General features: G+C 34.6%; 1 protein-coding gene across 12 annotated transcripts in view; it reads left to right on the forward strand.

The window, feature by feature from the left end:
• nbeaa (neurobeachin a) overlaps nucleotides 1-22,545 on the forward strand; it is a 299,982-nt gene that overhangs the window by 213,965 nt on the left and 63,472 nt on the right. For 7 of the 12 annotated variants that reach the window (XM_056467441.1, XM_056467443.1, XM_056467442.1 and 4 more), the window contains exons 21-29: nucleotides 459-651; nucleotides 4,292-5,311; nucleotides 6,300-6,517; nucleotides 10,157-10,310; nucleotides 11,409-11,432; nucleotides 15,629-15,809; nucleotides 16,212-16,336; nucleotides 20,210-20,317; nucleotides 20,397-20,565. In XM_056467441.1, coding sequence (XP_056323416.1) covers nucleotides 459-651; nucleotides 4,292-5,311; nucleotides 6,300-6,517; nucleotides 10,157-10,310; nucleotides 11,409-11,432; nucleotides 15,629-15,809; nucleotides 16,212-16,336; nucleotides 20,210-20,317; nucleotides 20,397-20,565 — 2,192 coding nt within the window. Of the gene's footprint in view, nucleotides 1-458; nucleotides 652-4,291; nucleotides 5,312-6,299; nucleotides 6,518-10,156; nucleotides 10,311-11,408; nucleotides 11,433-12,467; nucleotides 12,552-15,628; nucleotides 15,810-16,211; nucleotides 16,337-20,209; nucleotides 20,318-20,396; nucleotides 20,566-22,545 lie in introns of all 12 variants that reach the window. The other 5 variants (XM_056467444.1, XM_056467452.1, XM_056467453.1 and 2 more) reach the window with 2 other exon arrangements.

Raw genomic sequence — 22,545 nt, forward strand, 5'->3', positions numbered from 1 at the left:
AATTGATATTTGGATCATTAGATGAGAGCTTAATGAACAAATTTTTGTGAAAACCTTAAATTTGTCCATAGTAGATGTATTTGACTTGTTTTGCCTGTAGCTTGTAATTAGCCTGTGTGAATTCCGACTCAGTTTGCCAGCAGGGGTCACAAACATGACTGTATTGTAACAGTGACATGCATGGGGCAGGGTGCCAGGGGGATTTAAGCCCCTGCTCTTTTATTCTGTTCTGATAAAGTCTCCTTTCATTAATATTCAGTACCCCCTTTGATTCAAACACGACCCACTTTCATCCCAGGGGAGAATAATTTCTCCAAAAGGATACCCCCAGGTTTTGATTTTTGCTCCTTTGCATAAACATTCAACGCTTTTACCTCAGTTAATTCTGCTTGAGTGAATAATTAGTCGTTAGTCTATCCAAATTGGCATCATGGTGTCATTGTAATGTGTGTGTGTAGGTGTCTGCTGCAGTGTTCGGTGTGGCAGGACTGGATGTTCTCTCTGGGCTACATTAACCCAAAGAACCCGGAGGAGCAGAAGATCACCGAAATGGTCTACAACATATTCCGTATCCTGCTCTACCACGCCATCAAGTACGAGTGGGGAGGCTGGCGCGTGTGGGTGGACACACTCTCCATCGCCCACTCCAAGGTTAGAGCAAGCCAATCTGTAGCTCTTAGCCCATTTTCTTTGGTATATTTAGTTTTGTAAGCTGGCATTTAATGGTTGTAATGCATTTCTTGTCTGTGGAGGAGGAATGGAACGGTTGTTATTTTTACCGTCTGCATTAAAACACTATGGCCTGCCTTTAGGTCATGTTAACTGGAATATTCTTCTGATTTCAGTTAAGCACAGATCAGCTATTTTTGCTTAATTGGATTAAGAGTTGAAATGATATGATTGAATCCATCTAGTGCTACGTTTAGCAATAACGGAAAAGTTTTTCCCTTCAATTTCAAAAGAAGTTGCACATTTACATGACAATGTTTTTAAAACGATCCGCATTTACACGTCTGTGAAAATGACTGAAAACGCTGTATGACATTTGCCAGGCCAGTAATTGGTATAGTCACATTATAAGTAAACAGTACCTGTAGGGAAGTAATGACCTGTTGCGTCTATGTATAGTTTGGCATATGTGTAAAGGCTGATTTTATACTATCATGTGCACTTGTATGGTTCGGCGCAGCCTTCATGTGGTCGCATGTGGTCGCACTGACGCTGACAGTGTTTACAAGTGTCAAGTCCCGTGAAGGAGCACCAGATGGAAACTTTGTGTTTACTTTATGATTAAAGTTATTGCATGTCCGTCAGTTGCCGCCTCTGAATGACTGAGTTTTAGCTTTATGTACATTAAGGTAGCATTCAGAAAAAACTAAACAACTGCGAAGAAACTTGACATGGAAGAACATAAAAGCCTACTGCCGGCTAGCATTTCGGAAGTGTAATTGCAGAGCAACACAAACAACACGCAGAAGTATAAATGCACGGCTACATGCAAGGCATGCCCTGTGGGTCACGCCGATCACTTGACGCAGAAGTATAAATCAGCCTTAAGATGCGTCTCCACTGTTAGTTGTAATGGGAAGTAAATCCCCACACTTTTAATGATTAAGTGTTAGTAAACACTTGAGCAACAACAACACTACCACATACTATGCCATTGTTGTGTGTTTGTTTGGGCATGTCTTTAAGTTAGACTACCGTAAAGATGTACTATACACATGAACGACATAATCATTTTCTGGTGTTTACATGAACACGACAATGGCGGCATGAAAGCAGTTTTCAGATTAATGATGTTTTCAGTTGCAAAAAGGCTGCTATTGTGCAAAAAAAACAGGCAAAACGCTTAAAACGTTTCCCACTTTTGGCTGAAAACATTGTCGTGCAGAGTTCATAAAGACATGAAAAACCTGGAAAAGTCCTGGAGTTTTTGAGATGGCATTTTCCAGGCCTGAAAAGGTTTTGAAAAAATATGAAGCTTGTATAACCTCTTAAGGCTCAAGGTGTTTTTAACATGCATTTTTATTTCTCTTTGCTATTTGGGCTTATTGGAACCTAATTAGAATAAAAAACTAAGTATCCTCTTTTGATGAAAAATTATGTCCATAAATGTGGACTCGTGGTCCGAATCTACATAAAACATTTTTAACTGAATGTTTTTTAATGCATAAATAACATTGACATTTTTTTACTTGCTTTGACTTTCAGAGAGTAAAAACTAAATTTTTTTCCAATTTTGGACAGTTAAAAATACTGTTTGGGACTCTTCATATGCTGCAAAACAGTTGCAGGATGACACTGTATGTCTGTAACAAAATATAAAACATTCAAAGTATTTTAAATTGCCACTTAAGAGATAAAATGTGCTGTCCACATATGTACACACTCAAGCCCTAGGAGGTTAACAAATATCTGTGTACTTGAATATACAGTTGAAGTCAGAATTATTAGTCCCCCTGAATTATTAGCCCCCCTGTTTATTTTTTCTCCAATTTCATTTTAATGGAGAGAAGATTTTTCAACACATTTCTGAACATAACAGTTTTAATAACTCATTTCTAATAACTGATTTATTTTATCTTTGTCATGATGACAGTAAATAATATTTGATTAGATATTTTTTCAAGACACTTTTATACAGCTTAAAGTGACATTTAAAGGCTTAACTAGGTTAAGGTTAACTAGGCAGGTTAGGGTAATTAGGCAAGTTATTGTATAATGAGGGTTTTTTCTGTAGACTATCGAAAAAATATACAGCTTAAAGGGGCTAATAATATTGACCTTAAAATGTTTTTTAAAATACTTGCTGAGTGCATTTTTAAAAAACTTTTATTCTAGCTGAAATAAAACAAATAATAAAACTCCTGAAGAAAAAATCTGACATACTGTGAAAATTTCCTTGCTCTGTTAAACATAATTTGGGAAATATTTTAAAAAGAAAAAAAAATTAAAGAGGGGCTAATAATTCTGACTTCAACTGTAGGTTGTCTTTACTTCTTTTCTGTCCATGGCCCATCACATACTTTCACGTTACTAGTGCAAGCATTATCTAAGTAAATTTGACATGGATATAAAAATAAATTGGAACTAAATAGATTGTTGCATGTTTTATGAAATGGTGTAATAAATTTGAACTTGCGTTGTTTTTCTTTATTTACCATGTATACATAGACCTTCAAATTTACTTAAAAGCAGGGGTCTCAAACTGCCGGCCTTCCCTTCAAACTTCCTCCCTCCATCCCGCAACTGACGTCAAAATATAACAAGATTCGGCCCCCAAAACATATATTTTTGAATCAGTATCATTGTTGTGCAGCCGCATATAGCCACTTGTGGTTTTGACCCCCCACCTACTGGACATTTAAAGTAATGTACTATATATCAGGGTTACTTTCTGTTTCTCTCAGTGTGCGGGTGAGAGCAACACACATGCAGATTATTTCTGGGGCTGAGTTAAAGGTTAAATATATGTCCTTAAGTGCTCTATTTTTACTAAAGCTCTATTTTTGTAAATATTCAAGAGTCATTTGACTATAATGTTTTATACCACCTGTATTTTGTTGTATAAACACCTCTTCATGTTATGCTGGTGGTGTAAATATGATCATTTTGCTAATATTCTATTCAAATGGTCTCGTTTACTAGATTTTCCTCATATGCTTATTAGGATTTGTACAACAAATGTGCATTAGTAAAGTTGTACTGCTGGTGTTAAAGTAAATGTGAATATATACATAATCTCACCGTCGTTGTTGTAGTTTTACAAAAAAAAAAAAAGATATTGAGAAGAACAATTGCCAGTAAAGTCACTAAAGTTACCCAGTCTGCTTTCTGCTGTCCTACGCTATCTGTTAAACTTTTGGTTAGGCAACAATGGATTGGGACACAATAATAATTTTTATTATGCCTATTATTAAATTATAGTATTTTCATAGCAATTTATACTACCCCTTCAATATATACAACAACAAACAAAAAGAAGGAGCTTTGACTGCATGTACTCTGGGGAGGAATGTCTGAGTGCATCAATTACATCAGGTTTCCACTTTTTTCTTGTGCTTGAATGCTAAAATGGCCCTCCTATGAATTGTCGATCACTGATATGGCCCCCGCCAATTTGATTTTGAGACCCCTGCTTTAAAGTCTTGAAAAAGTCATGGAATTTTTGTAATAAAAGTGTGTATAGCCTAAGGGTGCAGATGATGAGATGTACAATCTGCTCGGAAAGTAGACCAAGACTAAAGTAGATTCACAACGCTACTACACCTGATCTTGACCCCTTTAGGTGACCTACGAGGCGCACAAGGAATACCTGGCAAAGATGTATGAGGAATACCAACGACAAGAAGAGGAGAACATCAAGAAAGGGAAGAAAGGCTCCGTCAGCACAATATCTGGCCTTTCTGCTCAACCCACCTCGGTCAATGGAAACCTTGAGATCCGCGAGATTGACGACACATCTCAGACGCAGACACCAGAGAGCGAAGTGGACTACGGAGAGAACGCAGACTCTCGAATCCTACTAGCTGAAGCCAAAGGCCCGGAGAGCGAAGCCGAAAGTTCAGCCTCAGGGGTTCGCGTAGAAGTCCACGACCTGCTGGTGGACATAAAAGCAGAGAAGGTGGAGGCCACTGAGGTTAAATTAGATGATCTGGATCTGTCCCCGGAGGTTCTCGGAGGAGGGGGAGGGATGGAGAACGGACCCCTGGTGGAAGTAGACTCTCTTTTAGACAGCGCCTACTGTGCTGCAGTTCACAAGCTCAATGGGAGCCTTGTCCCCAAAGAGGAGGAAAGTGTCGTGGTGGGTTTGACTGAAGATGACGGGAACATGGGTCCTCTAATAACCCTTGCAGATGAGAAGGACAGTGTTCCCAGCAACAATGGCTTCCTGTTCCCAAAGGTGGATGAGAAGCTGCTTCCCTCGCTGGCATCAACAGAGCCTCTGGTGCTACCCAGTCCCGATCAGCCCCCTTGCTCAACAACGCCACACACTTCAAGTGCCAGTGACGACCTCAGTCTGCTGGCCCACATGACTTCTTGTGGTTCAGACCTGGTGCAAACCCCAAGTGGCCTAGCAGAGGATGATGGGTTTAAGTTGCAGAGCTCCTTGGCAGACATCAGCACGCTGGCAGAGGCCGAGGCTCAAGCTGCGGCCCGGACGGCAGAGTGCTTGGAGCAGGAGTCTGGGGACACCAGGGCTGGAAAGAGCTCAGGGGACGCAGCCAGCACCACTTCAGACACAGAGAGATCCGATGATGGAAAAGACAAAGAAATGAAGAAGATTCAGACCACGGCCACTACACAGGTGCGAATCACTTATTATCTCATTGATTGATTTTATTCTTCTTCTGGTTTGCTAATCAATGGTAATACTTGGTTATGTGTTGTTGATCTACTAGTTATCCCTTAACTGTCTTGGTTAACACTAGGTTATGTACTAGTTAGATCTTTGCTGTCTTTGTTAACACTAGGTTATGTACTAGTTAGATCTTTGCTGTTTTGGTTAACACTAGGTTATGTACTAGTTAGATCTTTACTGTCTTGGTTAACACTAGGTTATGTACTAGTTAGATCTTTGCTGTTTTGGTTAACACTAGGTTATGTACTAGTTAGATCTTTACTGTCTTGGTTAACACTAGGTTATGTACTAGTTAGATCTTTACTGTCTTGGTTAACACTAGGTTATGTACTAGTTAGATCTTTGCTGTTTTGGTTAACACTAGGTCATGTACTAATTAGATCTTTACTGTCTTGGTTAACATTAATCTATGTACCTATTATCCCTTTACTGTCTTGGTTAACACTAGGTTATGTACTAGTTAGATCTTTACTGTCTTGGTTAACAGTAGGTTATGTACTAGTTATCCCTTTACTGTCTTGGTTAACACTATGTTATGTACTAGTTATCCCTTTACTGCCTTGGTTAACATTAGGTTATGTACTTGTTATCCCTTTACTGTTTTAGTTAACATTCGGTTATGTACTAGTTAGCTCTTTACTGTCTTGGTTAACACTATGTTATGTACTAGTAATCCCTTTACTGCCTTGGTTAACATTAGGTTATGTACTTGTTATCCCTTTACTGTTTTAGTTAACATTAGGTTATGTACTAGTTAGCTCTTTACTGTCTTGGTTAACACTAGGTTATGTACTAGTTAAATCTTTACTTAAGCAATATACAAATAAACTTGAATTGAATTGAACTCAAATTCTTCAAAACATCTCGTTACACTTAAGATTTGTAACAGCATGAATGTGAGAAAACACATGATTGAATTAGTGCTTTCCTGCAGGCTCTTCATGGCCGTATGTCAGGTCAGATGGAGAGAGACCTACGTGTGGATCTGGGTTTCCGGGGAATGCCGATGACTGAAGAACAACGGCGGCAGTTCAGCCCAGGCCCTCGCACTACCATGTTCCGTATCCCAGAATTTAAGTGGTCGCCCATGCACCAGCGCCTTCTCACCGACTTATTATTTGCCCTGGAAAGCGATGTGCACATGTGGAGGAGGTATGAGGCTTTGTGGCCTTCAGAAATAAGGTTTAAGGTTTAAACTCCTGCACAGTTATACCAATGTTGAATTATAGCAGAAATTACATCAAAACAACAACAAAATTAAAATCTAAACTTTTTAAAATATATTCCACAAAACCAAATCATATAAATAAAACATGCAGCAATAAGCACATTTGTTTACATTAAGGCATTTATATTAAACCTGCATACATCTACTTTCAAGATTACAATGTTTTTTAAAAAGTAATTTACTGATACTGTTGGTTAAAAAGCCCTTTATTGACTATGCCCACATGGAATATGTGTGTAAATATATATTTATCAGTTTTTGTATTAATTTCAGAAATATTATTAAATAATATGCACATGATCATATGATAAATGCACGATACAGTTTGTAAAGTAAGATTATCTGTCTTTAGTAGATCTATTTAATGAGAGACTTTACCAAATAAGTTTTTCTAATTGGATATGCATTGTAAACCTTAAAATTTAAACCTTTTTTATATACTCTATACTCTCTATACTTTTATATACTTCTATACTCTCAAAATTATTCCGCGTAAATCCACAGATTTTGTACGTAATTCTGCACAGAAATAGTCCTCAGACGTTTTTTTTTTATATTTTTTAGAAGAATGTTTTTTTATTTTATTTTATTTTGTGCTGAACAAAATCCCTTGATAGAGAGATCATGCAAAATCATTCACATTTTCTTTTACATATAATGTATATTTACATTTTTTTTTTTTACATTTTTTATTATTTATTTATTTATTTTTTACTTATTTACATTGTCATTTTATTTTCATATAAATTTTTTTTAGTTTCTATTCTTTCAAAATCATTCCACATACATCCACAGATTTTGTACATAATTCTCTGCAGAAATAGCAAATATATTTATAAATATATATTTTTTCAGAAGAATATTTTATTTTATTTTATTTTATATACAATTTGCTGAACAAAATGAAAAAATCATTCACATTTTCATATATATATATAATTTTTTTTTTTTACTTATTTACATTGTTTTCTCTTTATGTGTTAAGTTTTTAGTTACTAAACTGTTACAATCATTCTGTATAAATCCACAGATTTTGTACATAATTCTGCACAGAAATAGCAAAACATGTCCTCAAATTCTGTCTGGTCTACACGATAAAAAATGCAGGGTTCCACACAGGTCATTCAGGTTGTCCCAACACAAATCAATTAAGTTAACTTAACCAATTGAAGTGGATTGAACATAAAAAAATAGGTTGTCCCAAAATTTTTCCATAAGTAGTTTAAACAAGCAGATTGCCTCACAGCAAGTAGGTAACTGGTTCGAGCCCTGACTGGGTTAGTTGGCTTTTCTGTATGGAGTTTGCATGTTCTCCCCATGTTGGTGTGGGTTTCCTCCGGGTGCTCCGGTTTGCCCCACAGTCCAAAGACATGCGGTATAGCTAAATTGAATAAGCTAAATTGGCCTTAGTGTATGTGTGTAAATGCAAAAGTGTATGTGTGTTTCCCAGTGTTGGGTTGTGGCTGGAAGAGCATCCGCTGCTTAAAACATGCTGCATAAGTTGGCAGTTCATTCCACTGTGGCGACCCCTGATAAATAAAGGGACTATGCCGAAGAGAAAATAAATGAATGATGAATGATTTTAAACAAGCAGCAAACTAGTTTTTTGAAGTGTACACACACACAACAGAAAAACACAAATCGATTAAGTTAACTAAAATGTTTTTGCTAACTGACGTGAATTGAATATAAAACAATTAAGTTAAAAAATCTCAACAATTATGTTGTTTATGCTTATTTTCCATACGTAGTTTTAACAAGCAGCAAATTAATTTGAGTGTAATGTCCAACTGAGAAATTTGGTGTTGGTCCTTTAACCACTGAGTGGTACGGTTCGGTTTGGTACGCTTTTATGGCCGTTTCCACTGTCAAAAGGCATACCGAACCAAACCGTACCGTGCCACTTTTTCGGCACCTTTTCGAAAAGGTACCAAACACGAGAAAGGGTACCAAAATGTGGAGCTAGACGCGCAGCTGAACGCTATTGGTTTACAGAGACGCGTCATTCGCTTACGCAACAAGCCAGAATGAAAACAAAAAACCCGCCATGTTTGAAATACATGCACAGCCGACGAGCCGAGACATTACAATAACGAGCCATGGTCGACCCGGGCTCAAACAAACCTTGTCGTCGTCATGGTGAACAGCCACAAAGCCAAAAAGAAGAGCAGATTTACCCTGTGCCCCGTAGTTTTTTTATGAGCCAGTCTGAGGCGCGAGCGGTTTCGCTTTCTTGCTTGCGCTCGCGCGCGCGTCTATATCGGAAATAACAAACTTCTTGAGCTGATGATAACATGCGCTTGATTATTGATGTGCTTTTGAAACCCGATGCTGTCAGACACTCACAAACGCGAGAGTGAAGCGCGAAAAAAACAAGGGAGGAGACGGAAAAAAGGAGCACATTATTTTTTAAGCTAACGTGAACAAACTGCCTTGTTTAATTATTGTTATTATCACCTTTTGGACTAATATGAACTCAGAATGATGGAATTGTTCTCTAACAGAGGCTACATGTGCTGCTCAAGATTACAGATACAGATGAGAGGTTTACACTGACTGTAGGCTAAATTTCGTGTTGCCGTGTTGTGTTTTTGAACCTAAATAAGCACTAAATGTATGCTGTGTATAGTTTTTCTGTAATTGGTAACATATGGGGGACGGTAAGGGTCCCCTGTTGAAAAATCCAGCTTAAACCAGCCTAGGCTGGTTGGCTGGTTTTATCTGGTTGACCAGCCTGGTTTTAGAGGGGTTTTGGCCACTTCCAGGCTGGAAAATGATCAGCTAAAACCAGCCTGGTTTAAGCTGGACATAGCTGGTTTTGGATGGGCTCCCAGCCTGGCTAGGCTGGTCAAGCTGACCAGCTAAGACCAGGCTGGAAATGGCTGGAAACCAGCCTGGAAATGGCCAAAACTCCTCTAAAACTAGGCTGGTCAACCAGCTAAAACCAGCCATCCAGCCTAGGCTGGTTTAAGCTGTTTTTTCAGCAGGGTCTGAATGTGTTTATATATGTTGCATTTACTTATTTATTTAATATAATTACAGACGTTACAGTTTCGCACTGTCATTGATCTGCAGTAAGTAATAAAAGTTAGTAATAAACTTTTATACAGAAGTATTTATGTGTATAAAGCATCTGTTTTGTGAGAAGTGCTTTTCATATGATATGTGAGCGTCCTGTACAGCTAAACTGTAGACATTTCCTCGAGCGAAAATGACGTCGACTGAAACTTTCTGTCATACACCACACCCACTAAAAGGGTACCCTTGGTAGTGGAAACGCAAGCCTAATATAGGTGACCCGTACGGACCCGAACCGTACCGTTCTGTACTAGTCAGGGGAAACGAGCCATAAAACCCCAATCTTCAACCCCAACCCTACTATTTGCCCATTTCATAAAATCTCAAGTGAATGTTGTTCCAGAACCAACAACCATCTTACAGCACAATTGTCTGTAACTTCTTTAGTGTTTCTTGACAGTAAGATGAACATGTTATATACTGTGCTGTACTTTTTACATAAGTCTTCACTATTGTCTTTTTTTTCTCTTCTTTCTCTCTCTCAGCCACTCGACGAAATCAGTCATGGACTTCGTAAACAGTAACGAGAACATTATATTTGTCCACAACACCATCCACCTTATTTCTCAGATGGTTGATAACATCATCATAGCCTGTGGTGGGATCCTGCCCTTGCTCTCTGCTGCCACCTCGCCGTCTGTAAGTGGCACACGAGCGCCCCCTAGTGGACGTCCACACCAGTACAACATCCTTCAATCATAAAACCACTTTTTAGGGGATATTTTTATTTTTGGGGTGCAGCTGGAAGCTAAAGTTGAAGTCAAAATTATTACCCCTGTATATTTTATGCTTAACGGAAATAATATATTTTCAACACATTTCTAAACATATGTTTGATTAACTAATTTCTAATTACTGATTTCTTTTATTTTTGCCATATGACAGTACATACTATTTTACTAGATATTTTTTCAAGATGCTATTCAGCTTAAAGTGACATTTAAAGGCTTAACTAGGATGATTGAGCAAGTTAGGGTAATTAGGCAAGTCATTGTATAACAATGGTTTGTTCTATAGAGGATTGAATAAAATATAGCTTAAGGGAGCTAATGATATTGACCTTTAAATGTTTTTTAAAAAATTAAAAACTGCTTTTATTCTAGCTGAAATAAAACAAAAAGACTTTCTCCAGAAGAAAAAAAAAATTAGAAATACTGGGAAAAATTACTTGCTCTGTTAAACATCAATTGGTGAAATATTTTGGGAAAAATTCACAGGAGGGCTAATAATTTTGACTTCAACTGAGTTTTTCTAAAAGAAAAGGTTGTTTCTGTTGTAGTGAATATCGCTAAATATTATAAATGTTGTCAACAACGCATATCTCGTCCTATACTGATGAAGTGTCAGCATCGGGACACATTTCAAACGTAGGAGTGCTGACTCCAGATCAGTTTTGCCTACAGACAGAAACATCCTCGAGTGCTGCTGATGGCAAATTTCATTCTCTGTTGGAGCTCTACTTGTGCAATACCTTAAATATGAACCCAATCTCTAATTTTACTGCTTTCTTTGCTTTCTTCTCCTTTGTTGTTTGACATTTTACCAGCAACCTAACCTTTTAAACATTTTATAGCTTTTTCCTTGAATTTACCGACTCGGTTGTTTATTAACCCTCTTTTCGTGCTGCTTTTTGTAGTCTGTATTGTTTCTCTAATTCCTTGCTTCCCCTTCCCTTTAATTCTCTCTCTGTTTCTTCTGTCTTCTTTGTCTTTTTGTTTGTTTCTTTTGCATGTACAGAGTTCTAAGGTTAGCGCAAACCCTGTAAGTTCCACTTTATTTGTTCTTCTCTGACGGTCACCATCTTGTTATTTTTTTGTGATGTTGCATTTCACTAATATCACTAATATTCATCAGAAAAATTTGATGCAATCCATTTCAGCTATTTCCATCTTTTTCAGCCTCAGACTATGTCTTCATTTATTTGATTGAATCACAGAAGGTTTATTATGTATTAAAGGTGCACTCAGTAATTGTTTACAGTGTGCTGAACAAAATCTCAGTCATCTAGGACTTGGTATAGAGAACATGCAAAAAGATCATAAAAATTTTAATTTACATAATTGTTGTGTATTTATATATATATATATATATATATATATATATATATATATATATATATATATATATATATATATTATTTGTTTATTTATTTTTATTTGTTTATTTATTTTTATTTGTTTATTTATTTATAATTTTTTTAAGAAAAATTTTATTTTTATGTTTTTCAGAAGAATATTTTATTTTTTTATATCTTTTGCAGAAGAATATTTTATTTCATTGTATTTTTTTATATATTTTTAACTTAATTTACACATAACTGCAATTTTTTTTAATTTTCAGAATAAATTGTTTTTTTATCATTTTATTCTAAAATTTAATTACATTTTTATATATTGTTTTATTTATTGTATTTACTTATATTTATTTATATATATATTTACTCCTTTATTTTTAGAACTCCTAATTAGTGTCAAGCAAGCAGAGTGCACCTTTAAATATGAGATTATTGAAGTATTTCAGTGCAATTTCATCAGTTTTGATCTTTTCCGAGCTCTATGTGATCAGCCTAAGTGCTCATATCCGATAAAAGCAGCTTATCATACCTCCAGTATGTTTGTGTTTCATCATCAAAGTCTGTTATACACAACAAACCTGCTCACAGACACGGATATTCAATTGCTAAGTAAATTAACATGCATCATGGTGCTGTGCTGAGCTCCCTAGCTCTACTGGTCATTATTAAGGGTCCGTATTAAATGTCAAATCTATTTGTTCCCCTCTGTGTTGGCCATAAAGACACAGGGAAGTTCTTGCTTACAGAAGGGTGCAAAAAGCAGTGAAGTTAATAGCCTGCCAGGAAGCTCTGGCACAGGGGTAGAGGTGGGTCCCCTTATACATACCCACAATGCACTGCTGCGCGACCTCTTATCCACCACTATTATGTCTCCTAGCAACAAGCACGTTTCCAGGTTTCAACATCAATTATGTTATTTTAAGCGCTCAATTGTCGTCACCATGCCTTGAGTTTTATGTCTGGTAGTAGTTCACATCAACAACCTTTTTTCAAAAGAGGCTTTTAGAAGAGTTTGAAAGCACATTCACACATTTTATAAAGCATAAATGTCAAACTTTTTATATTGATGTTGCAAAAATGGTGACGTGTTTGCAGATGCACTTCCTGTTCACACTCAAACGGGTGTCACTCCGGTTTGAACACGCTTCTTTATGAGGCTTTTCAGTCATACTGTATGTATTTAAATATGTTTGAGAGGCATGTTTTATGTACAGTTGGCCTGGCATTATTGATTCACCGCTTTCACACGGTTGTTTGTCTGTCGGCACATCGTCACTTGTATGATTGTGTACTGGTGTGAGCACTTTGTGTCTTGTAGTGTGTGGCTGTATCCCAAATCGCCCCCTATACTGTTCACTCATTCACTTTTCCAGACATTGGTCCACTAATATAGTCCACTTAAAAGAGTGAATGAAAATGAGGGAGTGAATTTAAGCAGTCAGTGCATCAGAAGAGAGTTCATTAAATTATATTTTTAATTTCTTGGTCACCCACATGAAAAATTATAGTAATTTATAGTAAATAATATAGTGTTTTGAACCACACTAGAGTAAAGTGCATTATAGTATTATTACACAGTGTATTGATACAGTGTATTAACTATAGTGAACTGAAAAACTGTAACTTATTGTATACTGGGTAATTGTTTATATATATATGTTTATATATATATGTTTATATATATATATATATATATATATATATATATATATATATATATATATATATATATGTTTATATATATATTTATATATATATGTTTATATATATATATATATATATATATATATATATATATATATATATATATATATATATATATATATATATATATGTTTATATATATATGTTTATACATGCATAACAATAGAAATTAGTATAGGTCGCAAATATCAATAAATGAAGCAAATAATATAGATATAAATAAAACAATAAAACAAAGATAGAAACCAATCAGTGGTAAGGAGTAACAACAGTGATAGTGATGTAAGTAGTAATAATGACAATAAAAAAGTAATAATAATACAGTAATAATAACATTGACAACAATAATAATAATAATGATAATAAAAAAAATTATAATAATAATAATTACATCAACAAGTACTACACCAGGGGTTCTCAACCTTTTTCACTTTGGGGCCCTTTTTTTTTTGCCGATTAGTGTTGAAGGCCCCCCTGTCTGACATTTTCTGAAATGCTCATTTAAACATTTATTAATATATATATATATATATATATATATATATATATATATATATATATATATATATATATATATATATATATATATATATATATATATACATATATACATACATACATACATACATACATACATACATACATACATACATAATTTAATATATCTTTTTTAAAAACATACACCGAAATAAAGAGAACCACAGGGAGATAGCAAAAGCTTCTGCTTTAAACTGGACTGACTGAATATCTACTATTAAATATCTACTATTAATAAATATAACCAATGTAAAATACAGTAAAACACCCTAAATCTGTTGAAACGCGTCAATCTGATGGTGGTTGAGTTTGCAGCTGGATATTATTGGGAGATCGCTGACAGGATCAGTGAACAGCTCTGCCAGAGCATGTCTGAAGCTCAAATGCAAGTTTATTTAACGTTCCATGGCAAAAACACCATTGAGCCTCGCTAGATCCTGCTGTATGGGCGCGTGTCCGTTATATAACACTAACAGAACATTCATTTGACAACTATGCGAATATATAAAAAAGTCCCAAAGAAATACACAAAGAGAGACTTTCACTTTCACATAGTTTGTGAATGAACAGACTTGCGTGTACTAGTTGCAGACGTGATCAAGAGGCTGTTTTTGCGCCGAGTTTGAAGTAATCAATCAGGGAACAGGAGAAAGTGCATTACTTCTATCATTTTAATATGTCATAAATAATGAAATCCCAAAATTATAGTATAATATTGAGAGTTACTTTTAATCTCGCGGCCCACCTGCAGGATCGCTGAGGCCCACCGGTTGAGAATCCCTGTACTTCACCAAATAGTACTACTACAGCAATTACTAATGCTACTACTACAGCAACATAGTAATTGTTTATATATTACTATAGTTGATATGCTACCAAATCACTCTAAATCAGTCTATTAGGAATAAAGTATTTTGATTTCTGTCATGTAAACAAATGTTTATTTAACAATTAAATAATTTTTTTTTTGGAAACTTGCATCGATATGTTTTCTTGGGAGAGCCATCTTGTGGTCAGACTTTCATTATACCAAAATTCATTTGGTGCACAAACGGTGCATTATGGGAATTCTCTTGCTGCTAAGTGTACATCTGTTAATGTGGTGCATTCTGGGATTGATTTAGTGCACTTAAAATTTGTATGAAATCAAAATTTGCAATGTTTATTTTTTTATTTTGCTAGCACACATTTTGTTTTGCTAATCCACTGAAATAAACAAAATTTGTTTTGGTAATCCTCAATCGAATCTGACTTTTGCATTTGGCTGACGGTCCTTCTCTGATGTCAATTTGACAATTTCAGCCACAGTATTCTTAGCCTTGCCCCTATCACCATTAGTTTGCTACTAGGAAATGGTGTTCAAAAAGGAAGTCTCGACTCTACTCAATATTCCGTTTCAGTTGGAAGTACATCAGCATACTCAAATAAAAGTCTCTGCAACTTCCAGTTCACACAGACTTTAACGTCCACTATTTTTCGGACACCACCACAAATAGCTGCTCCCTCACTTATGCAATAGTGCACTATTTAAATGGGTAAATGGGGCGATTTTTGGATGCAGCCTATTTTCTTGCTTCAAAAATGAATTAGGATGCATTTCTAAACTTCTGGAGTTGGGTTATTGTGTATTTGTGCATGACAGACGGAGCTAGAGAACGTGGAGGCGACCCAAGGCATGTCATCAGAGACGGCAGTCACATTTCTCAGCAGACTGATGGCCATGGTGGACGTGCTGGTGTTTGCCAGTTCTCTGAACTTCAGCGAGATTGAGGCTGAGAAGAACATGTCTTCAGGCGGACTGATGCGCCAGTGTCTGCGATTAGGTGTGTATGAAGCATCTTATACAGTATACAATTTTATTAGCCCTCCTGTATATTTTATTCTATAGTTTCAACTCATTTCTAAACATAACGGTGGTTTGTTCTGTAGACAATCGACAAAAATAAATATTGCTCAAGAGGGCTAATAATATTGACCTTAAAATGGCTTTAAAAAATAAAAAAATGCTTTTATTCCAGCCGAAATAAAACAAATAATATTTTCTCCAGATGAAAAAATATTATAGGAAATACTGTGAAAAACTCCTTGCTATGTTACACATCATTTGGGAAATATTTGAAAAAGAAAAAACACATGGATCACAGGGGGGCTAATAATTTTGTCTTCAACTGTATATTTTTCTGGATATTTAGTTGTGTTGTAGTGAATGTTTTTCCTCTTGTCAGTGTGTTGTGTAGCAGTGAGGAACTGTCTGGAGTGCAGGCAGAGGCAGAGAGACCGAGGCAGTAAAACCTCTCTGCCAATCAGCAAAACCCAGGAGAACCTCCAGACCGCAGCGTCCGCCAGCAAGGTTAAACACTCACACACACACACACCTACACAAACACACATACACATGCAGAGAGCGTCCACATGTACCAGAGTCTCCACAACACATCAGAAGCAATGTTTACACCTGGTATCAATGATTATACCACTACCAACATCAATATAACAATATATGTTATCTTCATATCTCTCAATATTAACATATGTTATCTTCATATCTCTCAATATTAACGTATGTTATCTTCATATCTCTCAATATTAACATATGTTATCTTCATATCTCTCAATATTAACATATGTTATCTTCATATCTCTCAACATCAATATATGTTATCTTCATATCTCTCAATATTAACATATGTTATCTTCATATCTCTCAATATTAGCATATGTTATCTTCATATCTCTCAACATCAATATATGTTATCTTCATATCTCTCAATATTAACATTTGTTATCTTCATATCTCTCAATATCAATATATGTTATCTTCATATCTCTCAATATTAACATATGTTATCTTCATATCTCTAAATATCAATATATGTTACCTTCATATCTCTCATTATTAACATTTGTTATCTTCATATCTCTCAATATTAATATATGTTATAAATATATTATTTCTATATATTTCTGTTTTTCTATCTCAACAATTTAGTATGAATTACAAATATGATTTTTAAAATTTCAAATACTGCAAGATATATGATATTGAAAGATGTTTGTTAAATGAGTTAAGATTTCTAGAATAATTTGTATGCATCCTAAAACGATATATTTGCTGTATTAGGGCCTAATAAAAAGTTATGAATTATATCTTTGTATCTAATGCATTCATGAAATGATTGTAATGGGAACAAATATATTAAGTTGATAAAGTGTATTCACACAGTCCAAGTCAAATTTAAAATGTACATTTATAGTTGCAGGGTTTTTTTGGAACATACAGTATGTTAATTGCAATTTATATTGTAACATTTAATAAAATGTTTCTTACTCCACTATTTAGTATTAATGTATTTAAGTTCTTTTGCATGAAGAATGTATTTAATGATTTGGTTTATGGAGACCTTTACGATATTCTAAAATGTTTGTTAAATGAGTTAAAATAATGAACTGTAAATACATTCTAAAACTATATGTTTGCTGTATTAAGGACTCAAGTAAATTAAATGTTTGTACAGTATATTGCATTCATAAAGTTAATGTAAAGTGTGTTTAATTGATTTTCACTATTTACTAAAGGTTTTAAGTTAAAATAGACATCATAATTTAAAAAGTCTACAATGTGTAAATTGCATCTTATTTTGCAACATTAGATTATTATTTTTTTCATCAGGGTATCCACGGGGTCTTAAAAAGTCTAAATCTCAAGAACAAAATTTTAGACCTTAAAAAGTCTTAAATTGACTGAAATATGGTGGTGTGGGTCTTAAATAATTTTTAACAGGTCTTAATTTTTCTGTGCCCATGTAAAGCTACCTAAGTGGGCCAACACTCATCCAATCACTAACAATCCATCGCAATAAAACTTTTAACGAATGTTTTATTTATTAACTCTTTTTACTAATATAATTTAATTATCTTATTCACAATCAAATTTGTTTAAAAGTTCTCCATGTATTTATAGCTTCTTGCTGACCACACTGACCTGGGTAAACTATATTTGCATTCAATTACTTTATTATAATTCTTCAAACTTATTTAAAAAACATATTTATTACTTTAACAATTTTTTAAAGAATCCTTATGTTACAGAAACGTGTATGTATAACTAAATTTTCCTTAAATTTTGACACATTATTTAAAACGTGGATATGAAAGAAACAAATTAGATTTTTTTAATGAGGCAAGTAAACCTTTTCTATTGGCCCAATCAGGCCAAAAATCCTCAGCGTTTAGCCCTGTATAGTTGTGAAATTTCATTCATAATGGTTTATAAAAAGGCTTAATCTCTTAAATTTGACTTCAGTTTGAAACGCTGCACTTCTAAAAAGATTTTCTTACTTGAAGTTTTTGTCTTGTTTCAAGTCCAATTATCAAATAATTCTTAAATCAAGAAGCATTTTCTAGACAAGCAAAAAATAATGTCTTGTTTTCAGAAATTAATAATAAATCCAAATTAAAATGTTTTTTTCTTAAAGCAGGAAACGTAATCTGCCAATGGGGTAAGATAAATAATCTAGTTTTGCCCTGAAATAAGATTATTTTACTTGGTCCAATGACCGAATATTTAGCTTGTTTTAAGGACAAACTCACTTAATTTTGGCCTTTTCTTGTCTGAAATCAAAGCAATATTTTTTGCTTGTCTAGAAAATGCTTCTTAATTTCAGAATTTTGAAATTTTTGGACTAGAAACAAGACAAAAACTAAGCATTTTTTACAGTGTGACTAATATACCAGAATTGTGATCAAAAATTGTCAAAAGAGACCCATTTAATCACTGGTTGTGCACTTTATCTTGGTGTGGTCGATAAACCGAAATGCACATAAATGTTTTGTATTTCATATTATCTTAAAATTAGGCTGAAACATATGAAGCATGTTTGTGTGTGGTCATCTTGGCCTGGCCAACCCGCAGGAAGAGATTTTTGTTAACCTCAATGGGACCTTCCTGAAAAAAAATAAAGGATAAATGCAATAAATGGCAAGTGTAAAAGTATCAGAAAAACCCTGAAGTAGGGCTGCACGATATTGGAAAAATCTGACATTGCGATATTTTTTTCTCTGCGATATAAAGTTGAAGTCAGAATTATTAGCCCCCCTTTGAAATTTTTTTTTTTTTTAAATATTTCCCAAATGATGATTAACAGAGCAAGGAAATTTTCACAGTATATCTGATAATATTTTTTCTTCTGGAGAAAGTCTTATTTGTTTTATTTCAGCTAGAATAAAAGTAGTTTTACATTTTTTATGAACCATTTTAAGGTTAAAATTATTAGCCCCTTTAAGCTATTTTTTTTTTCGATAGTCTACAGAACAAACCATCGTTATACAACAACTTGCCTAATTACCCTAACCTGCCTAGTTAACCTAATTTACCGAGTTTAAATGTCACTTTAAGCTGAATACTAGTGTTTAGAAGAATATCTAGTCAAATATTATTTACTGTCATCATGGCAAAGATAAAATAAATCAGTTATTAGAGATAAGTCATTAAAACTATTATGTTTAGAAATGTGTTGAATAAAGTCTTCTCACCGTTAAACAGAAATTGGGAAAAAAAATAAACAGGGGAGCTAATAATTCAGGGGGGCTAATAATTCTGACTTCAACTGTATAAATTGCGATATAATTTCACCAGATGACTTAAATAGCTCTATTTACAAACTCATTACTTTAGATTGACTGGGGTGATTTTGTAGGGCAATGAAATATAAATATATGTTTATGTAATTTATTATATGCATATAACAAACAAATTAGAGTCATAATGAACACAAAGGAGCAAATATTAAAGTGAAATAAACAAAGCTTGGTGGTTTTCTGGAGAGAGTAACAGTATTCAGGGACAGAAATTGACTAATCAAATGTAAAGTAACATTGCATAGTCTTCATCATATAAATAATCAACTGAATCTTTATTAAACTTCTTTATGCACTACTAAAATAACTTTCTTAAAATACTCACATAGTCAACAGGCCTTAAAACACATGCAGATTTTGAACTTTCACTCTATTATGGTTCAGTTCTGCTGTGTCTCCACAAATCTCGGGGGCTTTGACCTTTGGTTTCTGATCGTCTATAGTCTCAACTCAACATTGCATAAGTTTGTAATGTTAATATTTCGGATGCACACATTGCGATATCGATGCTGAAACGATATATTGTGCAGCCCTACCCTGAAGGAACAAAAAACTAATGATTTCTGATGGACTCTTTCTCACTCAGACTGTCATCCAGAACGTCCCACGTAACCTTTCCCCCATCAAAGACCCGGACCGTCTGCTGCAGGACGTGGACATCAATCGTCTGCGGGCCGTCGTCTTCAGAGACGTGGTGAGATATTTGCTTACCTGAAAGGTGAATGTTTAGGTGGACAGAAGAGCGACTGCTGACCCTGCTCTGTGTTCATTAGGACGACAGTAAACAGGCACAGTTTCTGGCTCTGGCTGTGGTTTACTTCATCTCTGTCCTGATGGTGTCCAAATACCGGGACATCCTGGAGCCGCAGCGGGAAATCGGCCGATCCAGCAGCCTATCAGGGAGAAGCATCCGACAGGAGATCAATTCGCCCACCAGCACAGGTCAACTTAATGCTAAAAACTGCTTTTACATGCACAAATATACTAAATCAATTCTTAACATCCATGTCTGGTTTTTTTTTAAGATCGAAATGTCAAGATTTAATTTTTAGGTAACACTTTATAATAACTGCACACTATGAATCATTCATTAAGCATTATCAAAAAGTTTTCTAATTATATGTTAAGCATTAACTCTACGTTATTATACATTAGTAAGCAGTTTATAACCATATCTACAAATGCTGTGTTCTTGACTTGTATAATGTGCTTAATGATTGTGTTTTTATACTTTGTTAATGACAAATTTGTCAATACTAAATTAGGTATTACATTATTTATAAAGCAGTTATTTAAGAGTAGCTGTTGTTTTTTTAAGAATGAGTAAGTAACTGATTTATAATCTATTCAAATTAGCATTTACAGTTGAAGTCAGAATTATTAGCCCTCCTGAATTATTAGCCCCCCTGTTTATTTTCTTCCCCAATTTCTGTTTAACGGGGTGAAGATTTTTTTCAACACATTTCTAAATATAATAGTTATAATAACTCATCTCTAATACCTGATTTATTTTATCTTTGCCATGATGACAGTAAATAATATTTGACTAGATATATTTCAAGACACTTCTAAACAGCTTAAAGTGACATTTAAAGGCTTAACTAGGCAGGTTATGGTAATTAGGCAAGTTATTGTATAACGATTGTTTGTTCTGTAGACTATCGAAAAAAATAGATAGCTTAAAGGGGCTAATAATTTTGACCTTAAAATGGCTTTTAAAAAATTAAAATCTGCTTTTATTCTAGCCAAAATAAAACAAATAAGACTTTCTCCAGAAGAAAATATATTATCAGACATACTGTGAAAATTTCCTTGCTCTGTTAAACATCATTTGGGAAATATTTTAAAAAGAAAAAAAGAATTCAATGGGGGGCTAATAATTCTGACTTCAGCTGTATATATCTTATTATTCAGCCATTAAGTACACTAAAAATTGCAGGCTTTCACACAATTCCTTCATGTTGTTCCAACACAAATCGGTTAAAGCCCTGCTCACACTGTGAGATTTCAGCCACGATTTTGTCATCTGAGACAAATTTGGGAAATCCTAAAAGATTCCTGAAATCCTAGGCTAAAATCTGTGATCTTTATCCGTTGGTTTGATGTTCACAGACCACTGCTTATTGCCTGTTGCGATCAGATTTTTCCTTTGATAAAGTTCTGGCAGTGTCAGAAGATTTCAGACAGTTTCCTGCAGTGTGACAACAGCTGCGATCAGCATCAATCCAAGAACTAATAGGAGCGTAGAATCTGATGATGCAGTCCATACGACGTTTTTTTCTTCCTGGTTTTATTATTGAGATACGCTGTTTGCAAAATTGCCGCTACAGATTGTTTACGTTTGCTGTGAGGAATCATTTCCAAACGCGGGATAGTGAATGTGTCACAGATGGGTGACGTCAAACTCCGAGGGAGTTTTCTTTCATGTTTGGCGCATCTTTATTGTCGTTCAGTCTCACTAAATGACAGCTGAGATCTTACAGTGTGATCTTGGAGCCATGTTTGTGCAATCTGACATGCAACAATCGTTTAGGATTATAAAAAAATCGCAGTGAACTCAAAAAAATTATTTTTTGGAACGTTCAAACTACTTATTTAAAATGAGCTGAAACAACACAATTCTTGAAATTTCATTGGGACAACTTAATTTTTTTATGTTTAATCCACATGAATTTGTTAAAAGTGTTAAGTTAGCTTAATCAATTTGTGTTTGGACAACATGAATGAATTGTGTGGAACCCTGCATTTTTTACAGTGTGTGAGCCGGCCTTAAGTTACTTAACTTAATCGTTTTTGCAAATTTAAGTGAATTGAACATAAAACAATTAAGTTGTCCCCCAAAAACTTAAGAATTGTGTTAGTTCAACTCATCCTAAAATAAGTAGTTTGAACAAGCAGCAAAAGTAATTTTTTGATTGTAAT

Source organism: Danio aesculapii, chromosome 10 (genome assembly GCF_903798145.1).
Source record: "Danio aesculapii chromosome 10, fDanAes4.1, whole genome shotgun sequence".
NCBI classification, from domain to species: domain Eukaryota; kingdom Metazoa; phylum Chordata; class Actinopteri; order Cypriniformes; family Danionidae; genus Danio; species Danio aesculapii.